General features: G+C 37.3%; 1 protein-coding gene across 1 annotated transcript; it reads left to right on the top strand.

The window, feature by feature from the left end:
- Nucleotides 1-356: 356 nt before the first annotated feature.
- BRDT (bromodomain testis associated) lies at nt 357-22,131 on the top strand. Its single transcript, XM_048313455.1, has 19 exons — nt 357-548; nt 2,652-2,789; nt 3,509-3,638; nt 4,460-4,632; nt 5,722-6,093; nt 7,105-7,233; nt 7,404-7,592; nt 8,859-9,046; nt 9,121-9,410; nt 9,495-9,608; nt 11,160-11,282; nt 12,192-12,253; nt 13,426-13,588; nt 14,332-14,444; nt 15,695-15,836; nt 17,547-17,620; nt 18,876-19,075; nt 20,252-20,411; nt 21,135-22,131. The coding sequence occupies exons 1-19, from the start codon at nt 357-359 to the stop codon at nt 21,201-21,203; spliced, it is 3,021 nt and encodes a 1,006-aa protein (XP_048169412.1). The 3' UTR covers nt 21,204-22,131.
- Nucleotides 22,132-25,306: the final 3,175 nt, after the last annotated feature.

Raw genomic sequence — 25,306 nt, 5'->3', positions numbered from 1 at the left:
GTGCACTGTTCTGTCAGTGTGCTGATAACAGTAGCTGTCTACCTTATCATGACTTTTTCTGCACCTCATGAAATACTTCATTCTGTTAAGAAAAGCAGGCTATCAGATTTTTTAGGAGAAAGCTAGTATGCATTCCTAGACTCTAGGGGTGCAGTATATCCAAATATGCACTTTAAAATAAATGTCTTGCTTAAAACATGAAGGTATGCCTGGAGTTACAGTATTGACATTCTACAAACATGTGAACATGTAAACAGCATTAAATCTAGATATCTTCACTGAATATTTCTGATTTGTTCCCTTCAGGTTAAATGCATAAAGATCTTTGAACAAGTGGATATACAAACTCACTAAAGATGTCTGTTCAAAGTCAACACCTTTCCAGTATTATTAACCCTCCTCCACCAGAATACATAAATAACCAAAGTAGTGGATGTCAAACAAACCAACTTCAGTACTTACAGAGGGTGGTCATGAGAGCCATGTGGAGACACAACTTTTCCTGGCCGTTTCACCAACCTGTAGATGCAGCAGCACTGAATCTTCCTGTAAGAACCATTTTGGAATTGGGGTATTAATATGTAAATCGTGTCAATTAATGTTAAACAGGTTTTTTCTGATGCAAGAGATTTTGGAAGACTATTTTTGCTATTGAACTGCTGTCATTAATCCAAGTCTATGAGAAAACGCTTTTCTTTCTAGAGAAATGCTGCCTTTTTGCTGATTTTTCTGATCTGAAACTAGTAAATCAGTATTTCTAATGGATGATAATAATAACACTTAAACAGGCTTCTTAGAGTTTCTGTATATTGGTGTTCAGTCTTGTCTTCTGGTTTAGACATATTTATTAAAACTGCAAATGATGAGTATTTTCTTTGGCCTTTGAGTTTTTTTAATATTAGGCAGCCTTAATGTCAAATACGTTATGATGGAAAATCAGATCTGATTGACCCCGAAGTAAACAGGCAAGTCTGGAACCATTTTGTAGCAGAGAAGTCATTAGACCTATAGTATTTGTCAATTTCAAATCAGTATGCTCTGAAGTTTCTAGAGGAAATAAATGTCCCTGCAAAAATATGGAAATAAAAAGAGATGTGGTTCTCATTTTACCACAGTGGAAGAACCTCCTTCCATGAAATAGAAGATAGGATGCTTAAATGATTTTTCTGTATTGCCGCGTGCATGTTATTTATGCTACAGCTTAATTGTAACAAAGTGCCTGACTACAATGTTTTGTGACATGTGATTTTAATTCAGGTATTTTTAGACTCCAATTTTGGATGTTTTTCAGTCAAATGAAAATACAGGTTATTGGCACAATGGTATTTCAAATGACCTGGAAGATACTGCTCTTGGTAGAGAAGTAGAAAGGTGTTAAATAAAACCATTATACGTTCCCTTGGATTGTTTTCTTTTTTTCCCCCTCCACCAGCTTAAGCATTGATATTTATTTCTCACAAATTTTCAAGACTAATTTTGCAAACTATGTTTAGAGCAGACAAAAGTCTTTCTGTGGCTGTTTCTTTTGACAAACCCATCTGGTCGGTTTGTACAAAAGCACAAAGTGACTATCACTCTGTGTCTTCTCTTACCTTTTTTCCTTCTTGGAAGTGGCTGTCAGTTAAGGCTAATATTAAGGGGCATTCCATCAGAGTTGTGGTACCATTTGCAGCTGGCTTCAGGCCAGTTCTGCCTCTCTCAATTTCTAAGGCAGCCTCTGACTTCTAAGAGTATGTATTAGTTCAACCATTGCACAGTAACAAGCAAGCATCTGGCTCCATGGCAAGAGCAGTAACAGGATTTGCCCCCTTTGCATTTCTCCGCCAAATGTTAGAAGATGCAGAATGGACAATATTTAATTATTAATTGCATTTTTGTTTTGCTAAATTAAATAGCCTGCACTCTGGTGTATTCAGCATTTCTATTTCACCAAAACAGATTGTTAGGATAGCTTTAGAACACTCCAGAAGTAGTAGTTACTTCATACAGTTGCAATGTATATGTTATAATGTATATGTGAACTTAGTGGGGATATTTGCATTCCAATTTCTTAAATGTTCCATCAGGGAAACAGCCTCACAAGGTTTTAGCTATGCTACTACAATAATGGTGACAGTTCCCATTCCAGCTGCCTTTCAGTGATATTGCCACATCTTCACTAGACCAACCCTAAGAGGAGAGCCAATATAGCCAGGTATAAAGTATTTGGCAGCAATTGTGAAAACTTGGTAGGTTCTTTTTGTTAGTGACTGAGACTTTGTTGAAGTTTGGCTTCTTTTTCCTCTGTTCTGTAAACTGGAGTGCTACTTTGTGTAAATGGCTTTGAGATAACAAATGAGAAGTGCATATACTTTTAATAACTACTACTACCAGCACAGCTCTGGAGCCTGTTGAAATAAATATTCTTTGGGGATTTAAATGGTATGTTACATGGAAGGACAAGGACAAAATATAAGCTGAAGATTTCCTGAACATGTACTTTTTTGGTGCCTATGACTATAGGGGAATGTTTTCCTTTAAATAAAATATTGCTTCTACCATAATGCAATTCTCCTCTCTTGTAATTTAACTTTCATAACTAAATCTGTAAAAATCTTCATATCCTAATTTTAAGGTATCTGTTTGGTGACTTATTTTTTCAATACCTACAGGATTATTACACTATCATAAAGAAACCTATGGACTTAGGCACCATAAAAAAGCGTCTGGAACATAATTACTACACAAAAGCTGCAGAATGCATTGAAGATTTTAAAACTATGTTCTGGAACTGCTACATGTATAACAAGGTATGTGAAACAGCAACTTGTACCAGTAACGGGTTCTACTGAATGATGCAAACAAGCACATGGTTATTAGAACATGCAGTAAGTTAGTTGACATTTTCATGATTTTTTTGGAACTCTTTTCTCTGAAATGTTGGGGAGGTTTTTTTTCTAGGTTTGACTGAGGACACAAGTGAAGTCTAGCTTGCTGTTCCAACAACCGAGTGCATAGTCTTTTCTGCACAATGATCCCTCATCCAAAATCTCTGAGGTTTAGCTGCAGAGCTCATGAACAGCAAGCACAGTGTCACTGCTGTGCAAGTCTAAAGCTAGCAAGCCTGAGCCATGCTCTGTTCCTTCAACAAGTTTAACCTAATGAAGTGTGAGCACCTCCCTGTGCTTGAATATTTGTTGGCTGTGTCAGTGTCTTTGAGCTTCAACAGCTTCTTCAGAACACAGGAGTAAAAAAGGGAGTTGCAGATCTGCCCCCTTTGGCCTTTGCTGTAGAAGTATGCAGATGTAAAGAGTTTTTTTCAGTGGAACAGTGGGAGAAAGTATTTCAAGGGTAAAGTAATTTGCTTTAGAGTTGCAGGGGCAGGGATGGCAATGATTTCTAGACCTCTCGGGTACTGGTGGCTTTTTTCAATCTGTTGGGACAGAATTCTCTAGTCTGGTTGTTTTAAGAGATAGCTCCCAATACTGCAGCTTCTCCTTGACTGAATGGTACGGCCCATATTTTGCAGCCAGGTGATGACATTGTGTTTATGGCTGAAGAACTAGAAAAAGTGTTTATGCAGAAAATAGCCCATATGCCCCCAGAAGAAAGACTAGTGAGTCTCAATAAAGGAAAGAGAAAAGGAAAGAAGACAGAAGGTAAGGCTTGTTTTATATGCTGAACTTGTAATGTATTAAGCAAGCAAAACTGGAAATAGGCTCTTTGTCACAACCCAACCCTGGAACAGTTTGGGTGTTCTCTACTCTTTCCAGAACAATCAGACAAATAACAATACTTCTATAAGGCTTTAGAAGCTTAAAAAAAAAAAAAACCCAAGTGGTTGGTTGGTTTTTTTTGGGTTTTTTTTTTTTTTTTTAAGAAAAGGAAACTGACTTCCAATTCAGAGACTGTCATGCCACTTAGCACTGTGAACATCTGTGGGAACTAAACAGAGTAAGAACGAAAAAGACATGAGTAATCTAACCAGCCAAACAAAATACAGAAAAACATTGGTCTAAACTGTTCTGAGATCTCAGTGGTGGAGATCTGTAATATTGCTAAGCAATATATGCAGATATTAACTATGCTTAGGAAACATGAACCTTCATGATGCAGTCTGCACCCTTTGCTGCTTGGTCTTTGTGTTTGTAGAAAATAACTTGATACTTTCCTTGGCAAGAACATTTTTACAATGTACAGAGTGCAGTATGATGCCTCTTTAATCTTTGGTCTGAAGTTAATCCACACTTTCTTGAAGCCAAATAATGTGTAACTTGGTACAATATTCTAGCTGAAGCACTAACAGTGCTGAGCAGAGGAGGATACCAAGGTTGCTGTAACAAACACTCTTGTTTGCATGTATTTGTCATTCATGTATAGAAGGGTGATTATGTTGACAACTGGTCAACTTGACCATGAAATAAATTAACTGCAATATTGAAGACTTAACTTCTAAAATGTCCTGTATTAAAATAACCAGAACCACAGCAGCCCAACCCTGGGACTTCAAATGAACAAAGCTCAAATGAGAAACAAGCTGAAAGCAGTGAGCAGCCTCCAGTGATGACTCGAGAGCAACAGCAGGTTCCACTGGCTCCTTTGTCTGCAGCTCAGCTGGCTGCTTTAATGCCAGCTGCAGTCTCTATAACAAAAGTAAGTTTCCTCAAATAACTTTCAGAAAGAAAGATATTGAAATTGCTTCCTCATGCACTGATGGCAAAACCTTAGGAGCCATTCTTATTGCTGTATCTTTTTGAAACTTTTATTATAATAGAAGATAGTAAGAGATCTCTATTAAAATCTAGGTCTCTGCTAAATAACTGGGCCAGTACTAATTCTAGAAACTAAACAGAAATTGGGATGATTGCTTGGCGCATCTTTCCTTATAAATGTGGTTTTAAAATGTTGTTCTCAAAGAAACAAAATTAATTTTAAGATGATAATTCTTGAAGTGTATTATTATATACACTTCTGCAGGCTTCACCTTAAGGATAAAGGTTTTAGTACTAAAATAAAGCTCTAAGTTCTATTTAATAACTTCTAGTGTTTTCAACATAAATCAAATGCTTGATTCTCCAAAAATTAGCATGTTTGCTTAAACACTGTGTAACTAGAATGGAAGGTGTTTGTAGCTCACAAAAGCAAAGCAAATTCTTGTTTACCTCAATCTGAGTTGTATGTGAACATACGAAAAACACTCCTGTATTGACTTTGTTTTGGTTTTGCTCTTCAGTGAGCAACAGGCACTTCTTCCAGACTCTCCTATAGTGTCTATTTACACTCACGCAGAGTCTGAACACTGATGAAAAAGCACACATTATATGGCTTCCAAACCAAATACTAATCAAGTTAGAGAAAAACAGCGATAAACCATGTGCATAAGGCACTCAACCAGGCCTAAAATTAATTGCAGTAGTCTTCCCCCTTCCTGTAGCTGTCAACTTGCATGTAATTTCATAACCTGCCAGCTTCCTGGGATCCTCACAATTGGCTAAAATCTGACCACAGCCTGACCTGCAGTACTTCTTCTTTTCTTTACATCTAAGATGGAGTCTGGTGTGCTGATCTTGTAATACCTTGTAGGTATTTAGTCTAAGGTTGGGGAATTGCTGCATTCTGCTGTGACTTCAATAGCTGTAAAAGTTCTGACACTTTTTTGGACTACACACACATGAAAGAATAATCTAAAACTGACCATTCTCTTACTGTTCTGAACACCTGTTTATTTTTGTCTTTTCTTAGGCAAAAAAAGGTGTGAAAAGGAAGGCTGACACTACAACTCCTAGTACTTCAATAGTGACAGCAAGTGGTGAATCTTCTGCAATGTTTAATGAAAGAAAAGCTGTTAAAGCACGTGGAGGTGAAAATGAATGTATGGTAACAAACAAGCTTCTGAATAGATCCTTTTCAGATTCTCAACAGCCACCTGGAATTATTAAAAAGTTTCAGTTGTCAGAACAACTAAAACATTGTAATGCAATACTTAAAGAAATGTTTTCAAAGAAACATGCAGCATATGCATGGCCTTTCTTAAAACCTCTAGATGTGGCATCTTTCTCCACTGGTGCGAACCAAGCAATTGCCAAATTTCCTACAGACCTAGGAACCATTAAAGTAAGTATGTTTCTGGGGAAATTAGACTATTTGTGTAATTATAAGGTTTTAAATCTGTTAGCTGAGAAGGTGTCATGAAAGCTGCTTCTCCTTTGAAAGACATAACAGGTCTAGAAACCAAATACATTTGTTTCTCAAACTTAGCCAAGGTCACTGAAGAAACTCTTCTGAGTCTCGTTCTGACACATAGCCACACATAGTGGCTAATCTACTTATCTGCTGAACAAGCTAATATAAGTAGTGAGGGAATTATGATCTCCATGAAGCCCTTCCAAGCATGCTGCATGTTAAATATCTGTCTGTACACGCAGTGCTGTTGTTAATGTCCCATAAAACAAAATGCAATTCTGCCCACTTCTGCTTTTCCCCCAGTCTCAATATTCTTGGTGAAGTGCCCTAGAACTTCTGTGCTGTATGTTTACACATTTCACCTTTTGAGTGGAAAGCACCCATTCTAGATGGAGATATGTGGATGGTGCTCGGTGAACACTGAGAGTGTTTGTATGGGGTTAAACTATTTAGCCCACTTAAGCTCCATTTTTTGGGGGAATGTTCAATTTTAATAGTTTACTAAATTATCTTGAAAGCTGACTTGCACAATACAAAGGTAATTTCCCAATTTCTAGTCCATTAGTTTGACTCCAGCTATTATGGAATAAGCTTTGTGTAAATACCATGTTTAGAATCAAAAACAGATGCTGAGTTCAGAGCCAAATAAAACCACCCAAGCACTGTCATCTTGACCAAGTGCTGAAACTAGTACTACAAAGTCCTTCTAGCAATTACAATTAAATCGGTTTAAAAGAGGGGGGGGAAAAAAATCTCTTAACTTTGTTAAAGAGACAATGTTGAAATGAGAAGCAGGTATTTCCATAATGTTTTTTATAATATTTACTGTCTTGGTACAAGCTGAACCTAACTATATATGTTAAAATTCTTGTTCCTCCTTTCTTTCGGCTTGTTCATGGTGATACTGTCTACTAAATGTGCCTTAAATTTCTTTTCCTCTAGAAGAAAATGGATAACTTTGAATATAGTGATATACAAGAATTTGCTACAGATGTTAGATTAATGTTCATGAGCTGCTACAAACATAATTCTCCAGACCATGAAATAGTTGCTATGGCAAGAAAACTTCAGGTGAGTTGTCTTTTAAGTCAGACTTGAAAAAGAATAGTTCATCTCATGCCCTGGTGTAGAATCTACTAATATTACTGAACTACTATGTTTCTGTGTAGTTCTACAAGTAGTAGCTGCATAATGCTTTTAGAAATCTGAAAAATATGCTGTTCCCAAACCTAACTCTTCAGGATGTTTTTGAAATGCACTTTGCTAAAATTCCTGATGAGCCTGTTGCAAGTGATCATCTGCCACAGCCTATGAGAGAAATGACAGAAGCTTATTCCAGTGAAAGTAGTAATGATAACTCTTCAGAAGAAAAATCATCTGAAGACTCTGAAGAGGAAAGAAAAGTGCACTTAGGAAAGCTTCAGGAGCAGGTAAGCATTAGTACTTAATATGTGTGACTTAAGATCTCTCTGGCAATGCCCTTTTCAATGGTTTATACCAAGGCTTAGCAACAAAAATCAGTTTTTAAAAGATTCTAGTAACTTGTCTTTTTAACACAGAACTTTATTCCCATTTGGAAGCACTGCCAAATGTTAAACAAATAGTGCCTCAACAAATACAAAGTGGTTTTAGTGAACAATTGTTCTACTACTCTTGCCTACCACTTCTTCAGAGGACTCTCAAACTTCTTAAAAAATAAAACTGTGTTCCTGTAGTATGAGAGCCTGCAGACATTCCACATGCAGCTTAGTAGCATATTTTTCCAATAGGATCATTTACTTCATATGGTTAAAAAGCCTTATCCTTACCCTCAGTCTCTTCTGAGCCACACAAAAGTCATTAAATTCTACTTCACAAAGCTCAGTATGAGAGAGAAAACAAGGAATCTCATGTAAACCAGTGAAGCAAAGCTATGCTTCATATTAGGAGTGTGATGGGTGTTGCTTCTGCTTGAATGTAACTTTTTAACCTGTTGCTGATGTATCTATAAACTCTGGGGAAAATTAGCATTTGTTCTGCTAGTCAAATGAGAGAGTTTTCAGTCTTTGTCAGACTAGCATCATCAATTTATGAATGTAGGCAGAAGGAAATGTACAAGCCAACCTTTACAGTAGTGAGTTATTTCAGTGTGTCTGATTTCTAATCTCATTATCTGACCATCTTCCAATTCATGTTGTGTGAAGCTCTTCTAAACTCTTAGTATGTCCCAACTAGCCATTTCATATTGCAAAATGAGATGTATGAGCCCAGTCCCACGTGCCTAATTCAGCAATGCTGTAGAAGTATAACCAAATAAGGCATTTATGTGCATCCCAAATGCCTGAAATTGAAGAGAGGCTTCTGGAAACCCCTACAGTGATTTTCTTTTCTTTTTTTTTTTCTTTTCTTTTTTTTCTTTTTTTTGGGGGAGGGGGTGGAGGAAAGTATTCTTGACAGGATGCTAGAAGGCACATGCTGTTAGAAATGTCTGAATAAAATAAACAGTCCTACATCTTCTAGATGCATAATCTTTGACTAAGATAAAATATAGTAAAATGTTTGGAAAATAAATCTGGTTTGGAAAGCAAATATCTTATTAATATCCACTCAGCTGCCACAAATTTCCTGTGATATTTAGGACCAATTTATTGTTCCTCCTACATTGGCCAACATTATCAGGATTTTGGGGTTTTTTGTTTTCTTTTTCTTTTTGATAGCTTAAAGCTCTTCACCAGCAGTTGTGGCTTTTGACCAAAGCATGCTTATCTAGACCAGAAAAGAAAAAAGGGAAGGCTAAAAGTAAGAAAAGAAAGAACAAGGAAAAAGCTGAAATAAAAAGCTTGATTCAAAAGAAGAAAAATCTGAAATACATGAAGAAATCTAAGAAAAAGCTGTCATTAAACATGTAAGTGTGGGGAACTTGTGTGGGTGTCAAATTATTTTAAACTGCTGTTACTGCAGTATACTTTTTTCCTGCAGTCAATCAAAGAAAACCATGCAGCAGATCTTGTTGGCACATAAGTCAGAAGTTGAAGATGCTGCCAAACCTATGAATTATGATGAAAAACGACAGTTGAGTTTGGACATAAATAAACTCCCTGGAGATAAGCTTGGAAAAGTAGTCCATATAATACAGTCAAGAGAACCTGCACTGAGGAACTCTAACCCTGATGAGATAGAAATAGACTTCGAAACTTTAAATGCTTCAACACTCAGAGAACTAGAGAAATATGTAGCAACCTGTTTGAAGAAGAAACAAAGAAAGCAGGGTAGGTAGCATAAATGATGTTTTAAAAAGCCCACTAGATTTACTTTCTGTTTTGCTTTCATGTTAACTTCTGTTTCACATGCAGATAAAAATCCAACAAAGTCAAAAGAAGAACTTAATTCTGAGAGGAAACAAGAGCTAGAGAAGAGACTATTGGATGTCAATGGTCAACTAAACCCAAAGAAGGAGAGCTTCAAGGGTAATGTGGCTCTTACTTTTACTCATTTGCAATGGAAATAGCTTAAAGTGGAATTCTTCCCTCGGGCTTCAGTCCTGTTAGGCAGGTGGGGACTTTCTCCTCAGATTAGTTGGGGTATTAAGCTTCCCACAGCTAGTCTCAAGATTCTTTCTATGTTGAGTGAGCTGGAGTCACAGCAGCAAATTTGGTCAGTTACTTGTTCTGTCTAAAGCAGCTTCCTTATTTCTGCACCTAATACTTTATTACAGGTAAAGATGGTAACAGCTTCAGAAATTGAGACACTGAACAATTCTCTTATGCTAATATATGAAAATATGGTGGGGTGTGTGGAGAGTCACACAGTCTGTTTGCAATTCATTTTCTGTGGTTTAGAGATGCAAGAATAACCAATTCTAGTCATACCTGTTAGGTGGCAGTGTCATTAATGCTGCCATGCTAACAAAAACTTGTGTATCAGTGACAGGTGTGCTGTGTTATCTTAGACTTAAGGAAGTGTCCTAGGAGAATCAATTCCATTTTTCAGGCAATAATGCATTTCAAGATCAAAGCCAGAAATTCAGTGTGCACTTGAGCTGTACACTTACTGATGGCTCTCATCAGGGGCTGAGAATGGATCAATGCAGCTGATGCTGCTATTATGAGTCAAGCTGTTCCTCATTAAAAGAGTGAGTGCTATTATTGCCTGCAACTGGATATCTATTTAGCTCCTATGTAAAACCAGTTAGCTGAAATGATAGAATCATCTCTGGAAGACACAGGGACACTTGTGTCCAGCATTAGCTCAGTCAGGTCTTCCTGTCTTGTATACATAATGGTTTGAAAATATCCTACAAAGAAAAGCTTAAAGAAGCAGCTGAAATCAATTATGAAGTATATGTTGTGAAGAGAGGGAAAAAAGCTGGCTAGGAAATCTTTACAACTGGTATCTGGCTTGTTTACAAGAGCTAAATCTGGACTCGTGTCCAGGGAAACAGGTATCCATGTAACTTCTCATTTTCGAAGCCTCTATCAGAGCAAAAACTTTGAAAAAGATTTGACTGCAAAATCATTGTAAGCCAAGTAAAATCAACCCTGTAGATGAAAAATAGTCAGATGGTGGGGAGGTGGCAAAAGATGGCAATTTGGGAGTAGTACACGTGGTTAGGAAAGAAGAGCTGACTGTAGATAAAGAACTCTATATCCAAGTCTGGCAGCAGCAACATGCACAGAAACAGGCTCTTAACAGCAGGAAAGCTTATGGGGGAAAATTACTTGAATTGTGTCTTAAGACTGCATAGTTTTAATCTACTTCAGAATTGTAAATTGTGTGACTACAGCTTCTCCTTGGATATTTCATTCATTCAACTAGCTTGCTGCTGGTAAATCCCACTCTTCCCCTTTCTAGAGGGAGGCCTTTGTTTTCAAGTCCACTGCTAAATTGACAGTACACAAGGAAGGGAAATAAGATGAACTCTTACATGGGAGAACAGGCCTAACAAGGTTGATCCTAGTCTTGTATATGAAGAATGCTCCATTGCAGGTTGCTCTGAATTCTTTCTTTTTCTCTTGCAGTTGAAAACAATGCTGAGTCAAGTACTGAGCCAAGCAGACTGAGTGACAGCAGCAGCTCCTCAGATTCTGGCAGCAGCACCAGCAGTGATTCTAGCTCCTCAGATAGCAGTGACTCTGAATCAGGTTAGAAAGTTTATTTTTGTGTTTGTGTAGGCAAAAAAATCATATCTCTGTTAGCATCTACTGTTCCATATGCTTACAAAGGATTTTAGTTATCTTTGGTTTGGTTTCCTCTGCTCCATTTTGAAGGCTTAATTCAAATGCTACAAAATGAATGCCTTAATACTGAGATTCCAGGTAACACAAAACAAAACCCAAGAACAAAACAACCAAACCCCACTACATCCATTCAACTTACAAGTGAAAATCTTTAGGGACCAAAATAAGCTAGCAAAAGGTCTGTGTATATAACCTGGATACTCAACTATTGGGCTATAAGCTTATTCTTGTAGCTTTGATCCCTTTTTGAAAGTGTGATTCATTTTAATTTCATCTTCTGGTCTGCAGCATGAAGGGTGACCTGAGCAAGAAAAGTGCCTACAGCACTAACTGCAGAGCCAAAATCCACCCTGGTGCTTAAGCTGTTTCAAGCTTGTTTAAAGGATATTACAGCATCAGAACACTGAATGATGTTTCTCTGTACACAGAACTCTCTTTAGTTTTCCAGGGAAGAATAGATCTGCCAAACTGGAGGTCTACAGTGTTAGATCTCCATATGAGGTATAAGGTGAGATGAATGCTCAACTCTCTGCAGTGGTGGGGGGGGAGCAAACACAGTGAATCAATGGCAATGAAGACCCTGATCCTGCAGGAATCTTTGTGGTCTCTTTTTATATCTGGGAGAAGTTCTCTAAACACATCAAGCTCAAGTCAATGTATTCAAGATAATGTTCCTTTCACTGTGAGGTTTGAATCTAGGTACAACTGCAACTCACACCTTGTATGTGTGAATAATGAAACATATGTCAATGACTGATTTGGTTTTTTTCCGTCCCTCTTTTTCTGCCCACCTCACTGTATTTACGGTTACAGAAACCTGTTCAAAACAGACTGGAGCCAGGCAGAACTGTCCAGCTTCTACGGAAAAGTCTAAGGTAAACCTGGCTGGAATGGATATAGTGTTTTTGCCCTAAACAAATAACAAAGTAATTACGCAAATAACTTTGTTAAGCAAAGTTATTTTTTTAACATATAATGGTACTAGAAGTGATGCAACTTTATCAGGAAATAATGAATATGGCTTGAATGCTATGTGTTTTGTAGGACTGATTGATATGAAGATTCACATGAGCTGTTTGTTAGAAGTAGCTTATGCATCTATACAGGAACAGATATACTTCTGAGGCTTTTACCTTTTATAATCGTTGTGGTGATTGTGTTTGATGAAGGGCAGAATGTTGCACATACCCCACCTACCCCCAAAAAAGACAGATACTCTCCAAATCGATAGAATTGACCTAGCAAACAGTGCAAGCCCCACTTAAATGTTTTTCAATCTATTAATAACCTCACTTCTACACCTGAAAAGAAATAAATTGTACAATATACTCCTTAATTTCAGGATACTTTAATATTGCTTATTGCTATGGCATTATTAGAATCAACAGTAATTTTATCTAGAAATAATTCTTAATGCCTCTTAGATTGAATTGCTCTGTTACTGTATTATACAGTGGGTGTTATTTCTTGTCAAGGTTAGCTGCCTTTAACAATTTCCCTTGAAGCTACCAGAGACAGAGACCTTGAATTTCAAAGCAAAATCACAGCAAAATCTTCATTCTTCTTGCAATAGACTTGCTTTCCCTTAAAGTACAGGAAACTAGGCTGCAAATTTATTATTCAGCTGCTCCTTCTGCATCTTCATAAGCAAAGACTCAGGGAAGGAATTATGCAACACCCTTTTTTTTTTTGCTTAAGAACTGCAGCCTCTGCAGTGACAGAATGACAGCAATAAACTTGAGAAAACAGGATCCAGGAAATGACCTTCAGCTTGGTCAGTTGTAGCAGCCCCTTACTGACCTTCAGTAGCACCAATCATACTTGAAATCCTCACATTACATTTTGTTCTCAGGGGTTTCCTGTACCTGTCAGACCAAGGCAGAGCGTGCACGAAAATTACGGCTCAGGATCATAATACAAGGAGTACTGAATCCGATAAATGGTGGAAATGGGTAGTGGTGGGAGAAGAGGATCAAATAGCTATTAAAAAAAATTGGCTGTATTAACCACTGCAATCTCTTTATAGAGAATACCACTTTGTTTACAGAGGACATCCTGCAATGCTGTTCTGCAAGCACAGCCTTCCTCTCTTACTAGTAGCTTGCAAAATCATGGATCATCTGAACTGCAGCAGCAACCTCCCAATGCACCACAAACGTTTCAGTTTAGATCACTTAATCCTTCAGAACAAAATGCTCAGACTCTCTCAGGTAATACCTTTATGGTTATATTTGACTGCTGAGGAAAGAAGGGGTGTCAGTATGCCTGTATTGCCCAGCAAGCTTATCTTGGCGTTCTGGAGGTTAGCAAGTGGATAACTGAAAAAGTCCTTGCAGGGTATGGATTACAAAAGAGCGTGATGTAAATTAAAGCATGGCAGCACTGAGGATTGGCTAGGGGGTTCTGATTACTGGGGCATTTGTGGCAGGGCAGAGTAGTATTAAAACCAGGAGGTGTTCGTGCTTCCTTCCAATGAGATGGAAAAGGATACCTTAAGGACTTGGGAGTTACAGGAAGTGCTGAACACCTTTAGGCAGGAATTAGATGCTTAAAACTGTCCCCACTATCCAAGTTCATGTCTGAAATCCCTATCAGCTGAATGTAAGGCTTGGTGCCATAGGTCTTCTGAATTGATTGTTGTTGTCTAGACACATCAAATACATGAAGTTGCTTAGGAACTTGACCCAAGGAGCTATTCTTTTCCCTCCCTCATTTCAAAAAGTCTAATAACATCAGACACTTCTGAGATTTTGGTAGAAGACAGCATGAACTGGTAGCTGATGAACTGAGAAATCAATTAAAAACTAATTAAAAATAACTCTCTTAAATCATGTGGCCAGAATGCATATCTTCATACTGAGTTACTCCACAGATCCAAACAGTGACATAATTTTGAGATGTAGGACTGCATTTTGCATGACAGGGGGAAAATCATACCCTACTTCTTTCTCAGGTATAATCACAGCTGTACCTGCTCTGCATGATGCCCCACACCAGCAAACTCCTCAGAGTACTCCAAAGACAACTCAGTCTTCTGTCACCCACTCCAGAAATGCTCTTCCAGAGGTGAATATGTGCTTCTCTCCAACGAATTAATTTCAAACAGCATCTTTGTATGTTCCTACCCTTTAAATAAGATGTAATATAACACTTCAGGCTTGAATTTGATGTGATGAAGGCCATTTAAGGTTTACAACAAAAGTTTTCTAAAACCCGAATAACAAAGTGATTCTCATCCTTTAACAGGGCATTACTTCATTGCCTATTGGCTGCAACACAAAAGGAAAGCTTGGCTGATCAAGCTTATAGTGTACTATAAAGCTTATTTTACATCTTTTTGGGGCTATAGCTTGAACTTAAGTAACCCTTGCACACTTCCAGGTTAAAAGTCCACCCTGTAAACCAACAGCTTTACAAAAGAAGCAGATTATAATGTGTGTTTTGGTTTTGTAGAAGTATCAATTTCACAAACTAAGTGATATTGAGGGTCTAGAGGCTATACTGGAAAAGTGTTTTGCTTTTCATACTTTTCCTAAAGCTATGGAAACTGGGGTTTTCAGGGTCTAGATGAGGTTGCAAAATATTCACTGTTGATTTCTGTCTTAGTATGTTCTTGGAGAGTATCCTGGTTAGAAGGGCCTCTGTGGAACAAAAGAAGTTATTGATGTTACTGCAGCAAGATCACTTCCCTCCTAAGATGATGTGGTGTAAATTTTAGTTGCTTTAATCAGGCTGTAATAGCTTTCTTTTTGGCAATGGATAGAAACTACCTTTTGAATCTATGAGCACAAGAACGTGTCCTGCTATTAAGAATGAAAAGCAGCTTGCCCTTTCCTATTGGTGTCCACTGTCCAAGGTAGCATGTAATGCAAATTATGACTCAGGTTTGTGCAGCACTGTCCTCAGTTCAAGGGATTACTGCACAGAGAAAAAATACCACTGCACTGAAGATCACAGCTACCCTCTACCCTGATCCACAAGCTCAAGTGCAGCAGGCTTTATGAAAACCTTATTCTGCTGTACAATGTTAGGGGTTAAAGATCTTGTATCAGTTTCTCATGCTCTACCCACTCTATCACTTGGGATTGCTGAGCAGTGCATATTCTAAATCTGAAGTCTTGAGGTATGAACTTGCTTTGGTTATCATAATATGAATGAAATTTATTTCTTCCCTGGTGTTTACAGAAACTGGAGCTGCAAGAATTTACTGCTCTAAGCTTCAAAACCTTTAATCCTGATGCTGTATAATAACAATCCTTATGTGCTAAACACAAATACTATGAAGAACATATTTTGAAGTCTAGCTTCTCTTCTAGGTATCCAACACCATTTTCCAGGTTGACAGTGCTGACTGGAGTAAACAAGCTGAGCAAACAAGACATCTAGACAAATCAAATAAACTTCAAAACAAGACCTGTGTGAGAACTGCTGATTTAACATCCATAAGTCAAGAACAAAGTATGTAATGTCATAATAAAAACTGTAACCATTATCAGGGGAGCAAAGTCAAAAATGTATATGGAACCGGTTTAAAGAAATATATTGCTGAACACTTGTACATTAATCAGTTTGTAGAATAACAGTGGGTGTGCAGTTTTCCCTTGCTCTTTCTTTTTTATTTGCTGCTTTAAAAAAAAAAAAAAGTGAAATTAAACAGATCTTTGGTTCTTGTTCTGTGTTAAAATATATAAAGAAAATTACTTTTTTATTTAAGAATTTAGCTTTCTGAATGTAGTACTAGGGATAAGTAACCCAGTCTTCCATGAAGTCTGAGAATTGATGCCTCAATCTGTTGAACTTTCCTGGCCTTTAACGTGCCTTCTGCTGAAGCTTCATGGAGCTCTTTTCCCAGGGTACTTTGTGTGTATTTTGAGTTATTATCTTTGGCTCTTGGTGACAAGGATCTGACAGTCAATCAATGCCAATGAGACTTTCACTATGGAATAAACTTGCAATTATTACAAGAATATTGGCCCTCTGAAAGCTGCATTCTATACTTCATACATATTTCAAAGTAAAGAATTGACTGAACATCCATGCTCTGTGTCCAGTATTACCAGACAATGATTGTTTTGGTTTCTCCTTTACTCTTTGCCCTCTAGAACACCTCTCTAGGGAGGGAAGAAGCTTCTGAAAGCTTGATGAAATTAAAAGGCAGAGCCTGTTCACTGATGAACTCTCTTTTTGTTGCCAAAGAATAATGCTAAGTAGTTGTGGTGTATTAAAGCATTTCTAAAAATGGAGATTTAACTCTCTATGAACTTCTACTCATTTTAGGGTCTTAACACACCAAGCCATACATCTACTGACCCCCTTTGCTTAGACTTGCAGCAGTGGAACTGTCCATGGCTTCGGCTAAGGATTTTCACTTATAAAGTTTTGAGGCTGTGAGGCCTTTCTGAAAACCCCTTTTATGAAAAACTGGCTGAGGCTTTGATACTTCAGTATTCTGGATTCAAACATTCAAAAACTTATCCTTTGCATAATAAAAAAAGGCCAACATGTTACCTGAAGTTTCTTATTAAGCATTTACCTAAACACTGAAACATCTCAAACTACAGTAGAAGATAAGATAAAATGTGTTGTTTATCTCTGGTTTGAAAATAGTGCTTGGGGTTTTTTTCCCCTCAAATAATAAAGTAACAGCATGGAGTATTTGTACAGCTGTAGGCTACTGGAAATGGGAGGACTAGCCCTTGATGGCTGACCTATTTGCTTTTTAAAAAAAAAATAGGGTTGAGAGCTTTTGGTGAAATAAGTTTGCATAATCTATCAGGTACTCTTAAATAATGCTGGAATCAAAAGGATAGAGGGCTAGGTGGGGAGGAGAAGGAAGTAAGAAAGGCAAAGGGCTGTGTTGAGGCTTTCTGACCAAATGTTTTGAGCATTCTGCTTGGACCTCTCCTAGAATTAACCAGGAGTTAATTTCTCATCTGTAGCTGAGCTAACGATACCTTTCCCTGCCCAAAAGTGGAGAGAAGTGGTCCAGTTCAACTTAAGCTTAGGACATGTTTGGAAGAATTTCTGTCTTTCTGAACCAAATAATAAACTGCAATGTAAGCTTTTAAGTCAATTCCTGGAATGACTAAAGTTTTATCATTTAGATTTGAGAAAAAGTAGTTCATAAAGTCAACATGATTGAAAAGCCCTTTTTAATTCTTCCATCAGGTCATTGTATACCCGATGATAAATGTAATGATAAAAACGTATTAGAGCCAATGTCTGAACTTCTTCCAAGAAAGGTAAGTGTTGCTCAAGTTCTACTTGAGAAGAGGCTGAGTTTACTTATGAGGTTGAATAACTCCCTGACCTGGGATCTTCTCTAAAAATCTGTTATTTTACGATTAGAGTATTTAGTGTGCAATAGGCCTTGGACATTGTTATAATCTGTACAGATTTATCTCATTTTTAGTGCTAAAAGCAAACAAACCTATGGACTCTCTTCATTTCAGAAGGTAAAGTATATAAGATACATTTATATATATATATAAAATAGTATGCCCATGTTGTCATATTAAAATATGGCTTGTTTCATCTAGTTTTAATATTTAAACAAGGAACTAGTGTTCCTGGATCTAGTTCTGATATCCAAGTTACTAGTGTACTTTCCCTTGCTGATCCACTAACAAAAATAAGAGTAATGTGGAATATAGTCTTGGTGCTATTGGAAAACCTATTCTGAAAAAAGACAGTCATTAAAAATGCTTTAAAAGTATTTATGACAGTTAAGCAAAGTATTTCCTAGCATACAGTAAGTAAATGGAAGGACAGAGATATTTTCTCATCTACTAAATTCTTCTCGTGTAACCAGCTATTTTAAAACATTAGATCAAAATTACTAATAATGGATCATGTGAATCTCTGGACATAAAAAGTTTTCTATATCATCTGTTGTACTAAAATATTTCTAGGATTTTCCTTTAGGCACTTAGCTTTCAGAAAGCTATTAACTAACATGTTGAATTCAATTCCAAAAATACGTATTTCCTTCATAAGAACATGCTTCTACTAGAAGCAGGATTTCTTAAGAATGCTGGTTTTATTCTGGTTTATGCTGTGAAGAAAATGCCACAGGGGAACAAACAAAACCCACAAGCCTAGTATAAAACTATTGTTATGTAAGGATTACATATAGAGGATAGATGGATGCTCTCTGTATTAAAACCTTGTCAGTGGACCTTGTGTAAACTCAGCCTTGTTTTCTGAAATGAAAAAGTGGAGAGGTAGACTTAAATGGTAAGAATAGCTACAAATGCTAATGATTGCTGGCATATTGCCAACAACTCTCAAAATTGATGAGAACGCATATCAAAGTCTTCTCAGATTGCTGTGTTTGCACTAATATCCTGCCAAAGGAAGGATATTCTGGTGTAGATATTTCCAAACAGGCCCAGCCAAACAACACTGTGCTAATGTAAGAATTAAGCAGGTAAAAGATGTCAGTAGTTGCAGCATATTTTTTCCTCTTCTGTGTTTTCCTTTTTCTAATAACTTCAGGATACAGAATTTAAGACTATTGATTCCTGGGTAAGCCTCTGTAAAACGATGAAGATTCCAGCTCCAATAAAAGCCTCTGCTGAGAGCTTCAATCAGTTCAGGGATGCAGTATTAAAGAGGACTGAGCAAGTGCAGGAGTTAAAAAGGCCTCTGGTGCAAGCTGAGAAGGAGCTGCAAAATCTTCCACAAGAAAACAAAAGGTTTGTAACCACATATGTTATGTGTTATGGCTTAAGTGTTATTCTGGTTTTTGCCTGTATGGTATACTGGGTGGCTTAGTTATTCATGAACAAGTGTTTTGGATTAGTTGCCACAGGTGAGGTGAAGCTGGGGAGCCATACCACTGTAAGCACAACTGCACATCCAAAACACTGTTAGTGTGCTTAGTGTGCGTTGGGATTTTTTTTTTTTTTTTTCTTTTTTTTGATGGAGGACTGTTTGGTTTTTGTTTGGCCATTAAGGTGAGGGTTTTTGGTCCACTGGAGCACTCAATGCCTCTGGTCATGACCAGAGTTCACATTTGTTCTCAGTATCTTATTTTCCTTGTTGCTCTCCTAAGGGGATACAGGATAACATAGTCTTTGAGAGCATGGTATTAACATAGTTATACAGGGGTTCCAGTGTGCATCACTTCAGACAGTAGAATTCTTTGCATTGCTGTAGAAAGGCACCTTCAATAAGCCCCTGCTGTAGTATTCTTCCCTAGTTGTTTGCAGCCCATTTTAGGGAATGCCCTGAGGCCTATGGTCATGCTGAGTGGGATAAGGGACCACCTACCAATTACTGCATTGCAGTAATATAAAAAAGTATAGACTTTGTTTGCCACCTTTCGGAAACTGTGTTTGCAAGATTTCCCTCTTCAGTAGTCTTGATTTTTCTTGTCTGTTTGACCCTGTGAAAGATAAATCTGAGCTGGTTCCTAATTCTCCTGCACTTGCCCATTCCTGGTTGTATCAGAATAAGTCAATTGCTTGGATTGTTTTATTTTAATAATCAGAGCATTTGAGAGACTTAAGAGTATACTCCTGGTTCAGAATTTAGCGAAATCTACCTCAAGTAATTGGAGAGGATGAAGGTAGAAGAAAAATATCACAGGCCAAGAAAGTAACAGAAAATCAAGAATTTCAAAGCAAGTGTACGTAAGTTTTGTGTAGCACATCTATAAATCCCACATGGACACAGGAAACATGAACCTACGACAGCCCAACAGTTGTGTGCACATAACTCTCGTGAAGGGAAATCACTATGAAACAATGTGAAAGAGAACCACAGTTTAAGTGCTGGGCACTGATTGAAATTATTTGCAGAATTCTATCAGGTTGTTACGAAAAAAAAGAACTTTTATCCTATACTGATTTCTTCTCCTGCCTTTAAAGGGACCATGAAAGCACAGGAGTGGATGCCATGGCAGCAACAGACTGTGAGCTTGAAAAAGAAATACATAATAGCAAACTGCCCAAAGCTCAACAACATATTCTTGATCAAGACCGTAACTTGGCAAGAAAAATGGAACAAGAACGCAGGAGGAAGGAAGCAGTGAGTTGCTGACTCTTGCTCCATGATTTTTTTTCAACTTTATTAGAGAATAAACAAATATTAGGTCAGGTCCTTATTTCAAAGGATCTGAATGATTGAAAATAACAGAACTATACTATCTGAAGAGTTAGTCCAGAAAATGCAAAAGGAAACTCAGAGTATGTCTTCAGGTGACATCATATGAAAAGCTATCTGCTTGGTCTTATTACTCCCATAAGCTTAGAATAATTGTGTGGTAAAATAAAATTCTGAGGAGGAGTTCCCGCCCTCTAAATAATTTCCAGCCTTCAGTCTTGCAAGCTGTCCATCCTCTTTAATGTGTTCCATGTCAACAAAAGTGCTAGTCATACTGTTCTGGTGTGAAATACCAAGCCTGAGCCTTTTTAAAACTATCTGGTTTTATTGGTGAAAGTAATTAATGTTTTTAATTGCTACCTTTTTTAGATTAAACATTTTTTTAAAATTCCTAGTGTTGTATAATGGAACGTAAGTACCAGTATGAGACCTTGCTGGATTCAGGTAAGTTTGACTGAAGCTTTCATCCTTCAGCTCTTTTCTGAGGGCTTCAACAACAAGCACACTCAAATTTATCATAATAGAGAAGCCATACATTTTTTGAGAAGATGTGTTTATAGTTTTTTCTTAAATCATTAAGTATTTGACCTGCATAGTATTCATTAATGTCTGACTGCTCTGAAAAGACACTTGTTTGCTTTCTTGCAGACAGCCTGGATAATTGATGTGAATCTGCAGAGAGATATTATGGCATCTTTCGAAGAATATCTTGAGTGAAAGCAGTAGTTTATATAGAATTTAACTTCAAATTACTACAAATAGCACAATTTTGTACCTGTTAGGATCTTAAATGTTAAGACTGCTTTAAAGATCTTCTCTAAAATGCTTTGTATTAAAAGCTTGTTCATTAATACCTGAAGTGTCACAAGATTTATTTTTTTCACTGCTTGTTTGTAACACGTAATCTAGTCTGCTACACAGTGGAATGGAGTTGTTAATTTGATTATAGTTTCATCTGTTGTGTATATATGGTATTAAAAAAATGATTTTTACTTTACTGTGACACACCTGCACAAAATCTGGGCTGTGACAAAAAGATCTCTTTAATAGTGGTACTGTCTAAGGGGTGTGTAACGTTACCTGTAATCATAAAAAAAGCTTCCATGAACTCTATAATTTCAGTAGTAAGTCTTATGTACTTGCATGTCTTTTAAGGCCCAGATGTGTTTAATGTATTTTATGTTAACATAACATTTAGCTAAGGGCGCAAACATGTTTACCACAATAGTTCTAGTTCTTCTCAGGAAGAAATTATCTAAAACAACTGGCTCCAGTTTGAAAGATTTTCTGATCAATGCAAGATATTATTAATGTTGAAAAATTGTCTGAGGTAGAAACTGGAATGTAAAAACCATACATTCTTGTTGATTATATACAGCTATGGGAAATTAACATGGGACTAATGAAATACTGTTTTATAGAATTAATACCAAAACACAATGTGTATTAGAGAAACTCTGGGTGGAAGGGCCCCCTTCAGACAATCTAGTCCAGTAGTCTCCAAACCCATTCTGTCATGTACCCCATCATTTAAAAATTTTAAGCATGGACCCCAAGACATGTACGTTTATTAATTTATAAGTTATATACAACATTTCACTGTACTAGTATATTTTTTATATTACATTATAATATTTTAAATTTCTGATGTTATTTTTAATCCTGTTTATTTAATTTTGCTTAGTTATTATTTTATTTTGTAATTTTTGAAGATTGTATTCAATTTTTTTTTCCCGTACTCCACTTTGGAGACTACAGATCTCATTGAGCCTTCCACTCAAAACTCTGTCCTTACAGAGAACTTCAATTTATCAAGTTCCTGGATGAAAAGTGAAGGTAACACTACCAGTTGTGGTGAGATTCTACCACAGACAACCCAACTAAGTAAGCTAAGGAAACAAAACTTTTTACAAATAACTGAATTTTCAGAGAAAAACAAAAAATTGCTTCTAAATTCAAAAATTCCACCTAAAGAATGCCCCAAAATGATAGTCTGGTCTTTCAGGCAGCAGGCTGATGAGTTAGTGCTAGATCCAATATATTTATTCAACAATAAAGTAGTTGTGGATCTTCAAATTCTGCCATTGCTGGAATGGTATTACTTCATTCAATGGCACAAAGAGTGTATATGACAAACACTCAGACTGGGCTATCACCCTTTGCAATGTCTAGGGATGTCCTGGCCTGGAGGCATGCTCAAGTGTATGCTGTTTGGGAGATTTGAGGGCTTGGCTAGGACAGGGATTTGGGATGAAAGATGGGTTGTAATGTAAAGTGGTATTGTCAGGGTGTCTTTCAAATCCACATCAAAAGTCATCTGCCTTCATTTGTAGCTTATACATTGTTAATAGCTATTTGTCCTGCAATAAAATACTGCAGTTCACATCCAGGACTCTCTACCTTGCTGTCACTTGGATATATTTTGTCTCTGGGTTAATCCAAGCTCAAGACCTCTTGCTTTGGAAATAGGAAGTGATAGAGGGAAGGGCAAGAATTGTATCTATCTAATTATATATATATATATATATATATATATAAATAATCCATTCTATATATATGTATATAGAATCCATTCTATACAGCTATATGGGCACTGCTGGTAGGAACGGGTGCTTTTGTCCCTTCAAAAACTAATTTCAGCTTCCATGACTCTATACTGTCATGACAGCTTAAAGTCACAATGTTAGTGCTAATGCTAATCTGATAAACCCTTTATTTGCAATCTCCAAGTCACTTGGAGAGGATAATCAGTTCCTGTCTCCAGACAGAAGGCTGAATCCAGAGGTAAGGGAGATGGCCTCCAAATGTGAGTAACAATTCTCTAAGGACTGTTTGCCCAAAGCCATGACCACACTCAAAGAAGCAGGAATACCACTTGAGTAGATGCTCCCTGCAAACGAGCTGTTTAAATAAACAGTTCTCTAACACTTACAAGGTGTACTAAGTTCTGTTACACCATTCATTTACCTTTATCATTTTGAAAATGGCTGCTTTAATGTGTCACTTGTATACTTGTGTCTGTGCTAGTAGACTGTATCTACATATAAATGAAAGGTAAGATAGTTATTAGCTCTAAGAAGTTGCTCTGTCACTAAAAAATGGAATATGGTAAATTTCTTACTATCAGCTACAAGTTGGTCAGGCTGGAGGCAGAGGCAGAATCAGTGATGTGCAAAGTTGTCCTCTTTTGTCTCTCAGAGAAACAGGATTAGTTGAGCTGACAAAAGACAAATGGGCAGATGGCACTTTATAGAGGGCAAAGCACACTGTCAAGGCACATAAGACCATCTGCCCTGGGATTGGTTTGGCTTGGCACCCATTAGAACAATCATTTAGAGCAGAAGATAAGAAAATCAAAATATAAGGAAGACAGAAAAATAATTTTTGGGGCAATCAATTTTTCTTATTCATGTGACATGTAGAAGATTCTAAGCTTTCTTCTGCAAAATCTTGGAAAATGTGTGGAAGGTATTTGCCTCGTACAAACAGGTTTGCCACATATGTGGACAGTGTGGTCCTAGAGTATAAAGCAAATGTCCCTGAATAAAAGAGGAATTCTACAGCTTCCTTGTAAAACAGGACAGCTAAAGTGGCACAGGTGGGGGTGCCCAGAAATGCTGCATTAGGGTGTGTAGCAATTTCATTGTGCAAACACTGCTCACAACTGTTAGGTCACCAGCACTACCTTCTTCCCAGCTCTCATATTGGATCCATATCCAATACCTGAAGATGGCATAGCTAAACTCCATAGCCAAAAAGTTTGCATAATTTAGAAGCTTGACATGAAACAGTTGAGGTAGTTAGTGATGTATAAAATAAAAACAGACTTAGTTCTATTCTTGTGAAAAAATTGGCTCTGCTTCTTCCTTTGTAGAAGAACTGCTGCATAGCTTGGCCAAATACCTTTGTATAATAAGGCACATCATGGTTCCATCTTCATTCCTGCTTGTATTCTAGATGACTACTGGAATTTTGTGATTGCTGTGCCTAAACCACCACTGGGCTTTCATCAACTTTTCTTTGGAGGCAAGTGAAAGCTTGTGGTCAGTTCCAGGATTTCAAACATGTTTTCCAAGCTTTCTTAGGGGATGTTTTCTAGTAATTCATTCTGATTTATTCTAGTTATTCATTCTGGTTTATTAAGAAATTTGATGGCTACTGTGATATAAACAACAGCATTGGTTGTTTTACTCCTGCCAAACTTCCTCATTTATCTAACTGGGTCACTGGTTTACTGAGGTGCACTTCAGGGAAAATTCTGCTGCTGCTTAGTCTGATATTGAGAAGTTGCAAAGGCTTCTTCGCTACAAGAAAGGTCATTAGCACAAAGTCTGATGCATAAGAAATTAGCTGTATGCGAATCCTAGGGTTGGCGGTGTGAGTAATCTGAGCATGAAGGGAAAGCTCAGGCTCAGTAGGCATGATTCATGTAATCCTACTGGAGTCTGCAGAGGCCAGTGTCTGAACTGAATCATCTGCTTCTGATGTGCCTTCTCTTCTTGCCCAAGAGAACAAAGGAGCCTTAAACAGCCCTGCACCTTTTTCCCCAGCTGACTTTTAAAGCTCCTCACCTTAAGTTTGTAAGGCTTGCATTCAGACAATGAGCAGGGATCATGAACAGTGTTATTCAGCGTTGGCAGCTGGTGTAGGTTGCTGGTATTTCATTTGTGTTATTGATAACAGGAAGCTTGGCAGCTTTTTACAGCTACTTAAAGATGTTATCTTTAGTAATAGAAAATAAATTCAGATTAGGGTTTTGGAACTTGTTTAAACTTTTTAATTCATGAATTTATGAAAATGCAGTAACAGGCCGTTCTTTA

Source organism: Corvus hawaiiensis, chromosome 9, assembly GCF_020740725.1.
Source record: "Corvus hawaiiensis isolate bCorHaw1 chromosome 9, bCorHaw1.pri.cur, whole genome shotgun sequence".
NCBI lineage: Eukaryota > Metazoa > Chordata > Aves > Passeriformes > Corvidae > Corvus > Corvus hawaiiensis.
Note: the sequence above shows the minus strand (reverse complement) of the source record. Positions and strands in the feature narration are given on the sequence as shown.

What these genes read in the sequence shown, in the direction of transcription:
- BRDT (XM_048313455.1), top strand. Translation starts at nt 357, where the DNA reads ATGTCTGTTCAAAGTCAACACCTTTCCAGTATTATTAACCCTCCTCCA. An exon ending in AAAAAGCTGTCATTAAACAT is followed by an intron (nt 9,047 to 9,120) that starts GTAAGTGTGGGG and finishes TTTTTCCTGCAG; the next exon opens with TCAATCAAAGAAAACCATGC. An exon ending in ATCCATAAGTCAAGAACAAA is followed by an intron (nt 15,837 to 17,546) that starts GTATGTAATGTC and finishes TTCTTCCATCAG; the next exon opens with GTCATTGTATACCCGATGAT.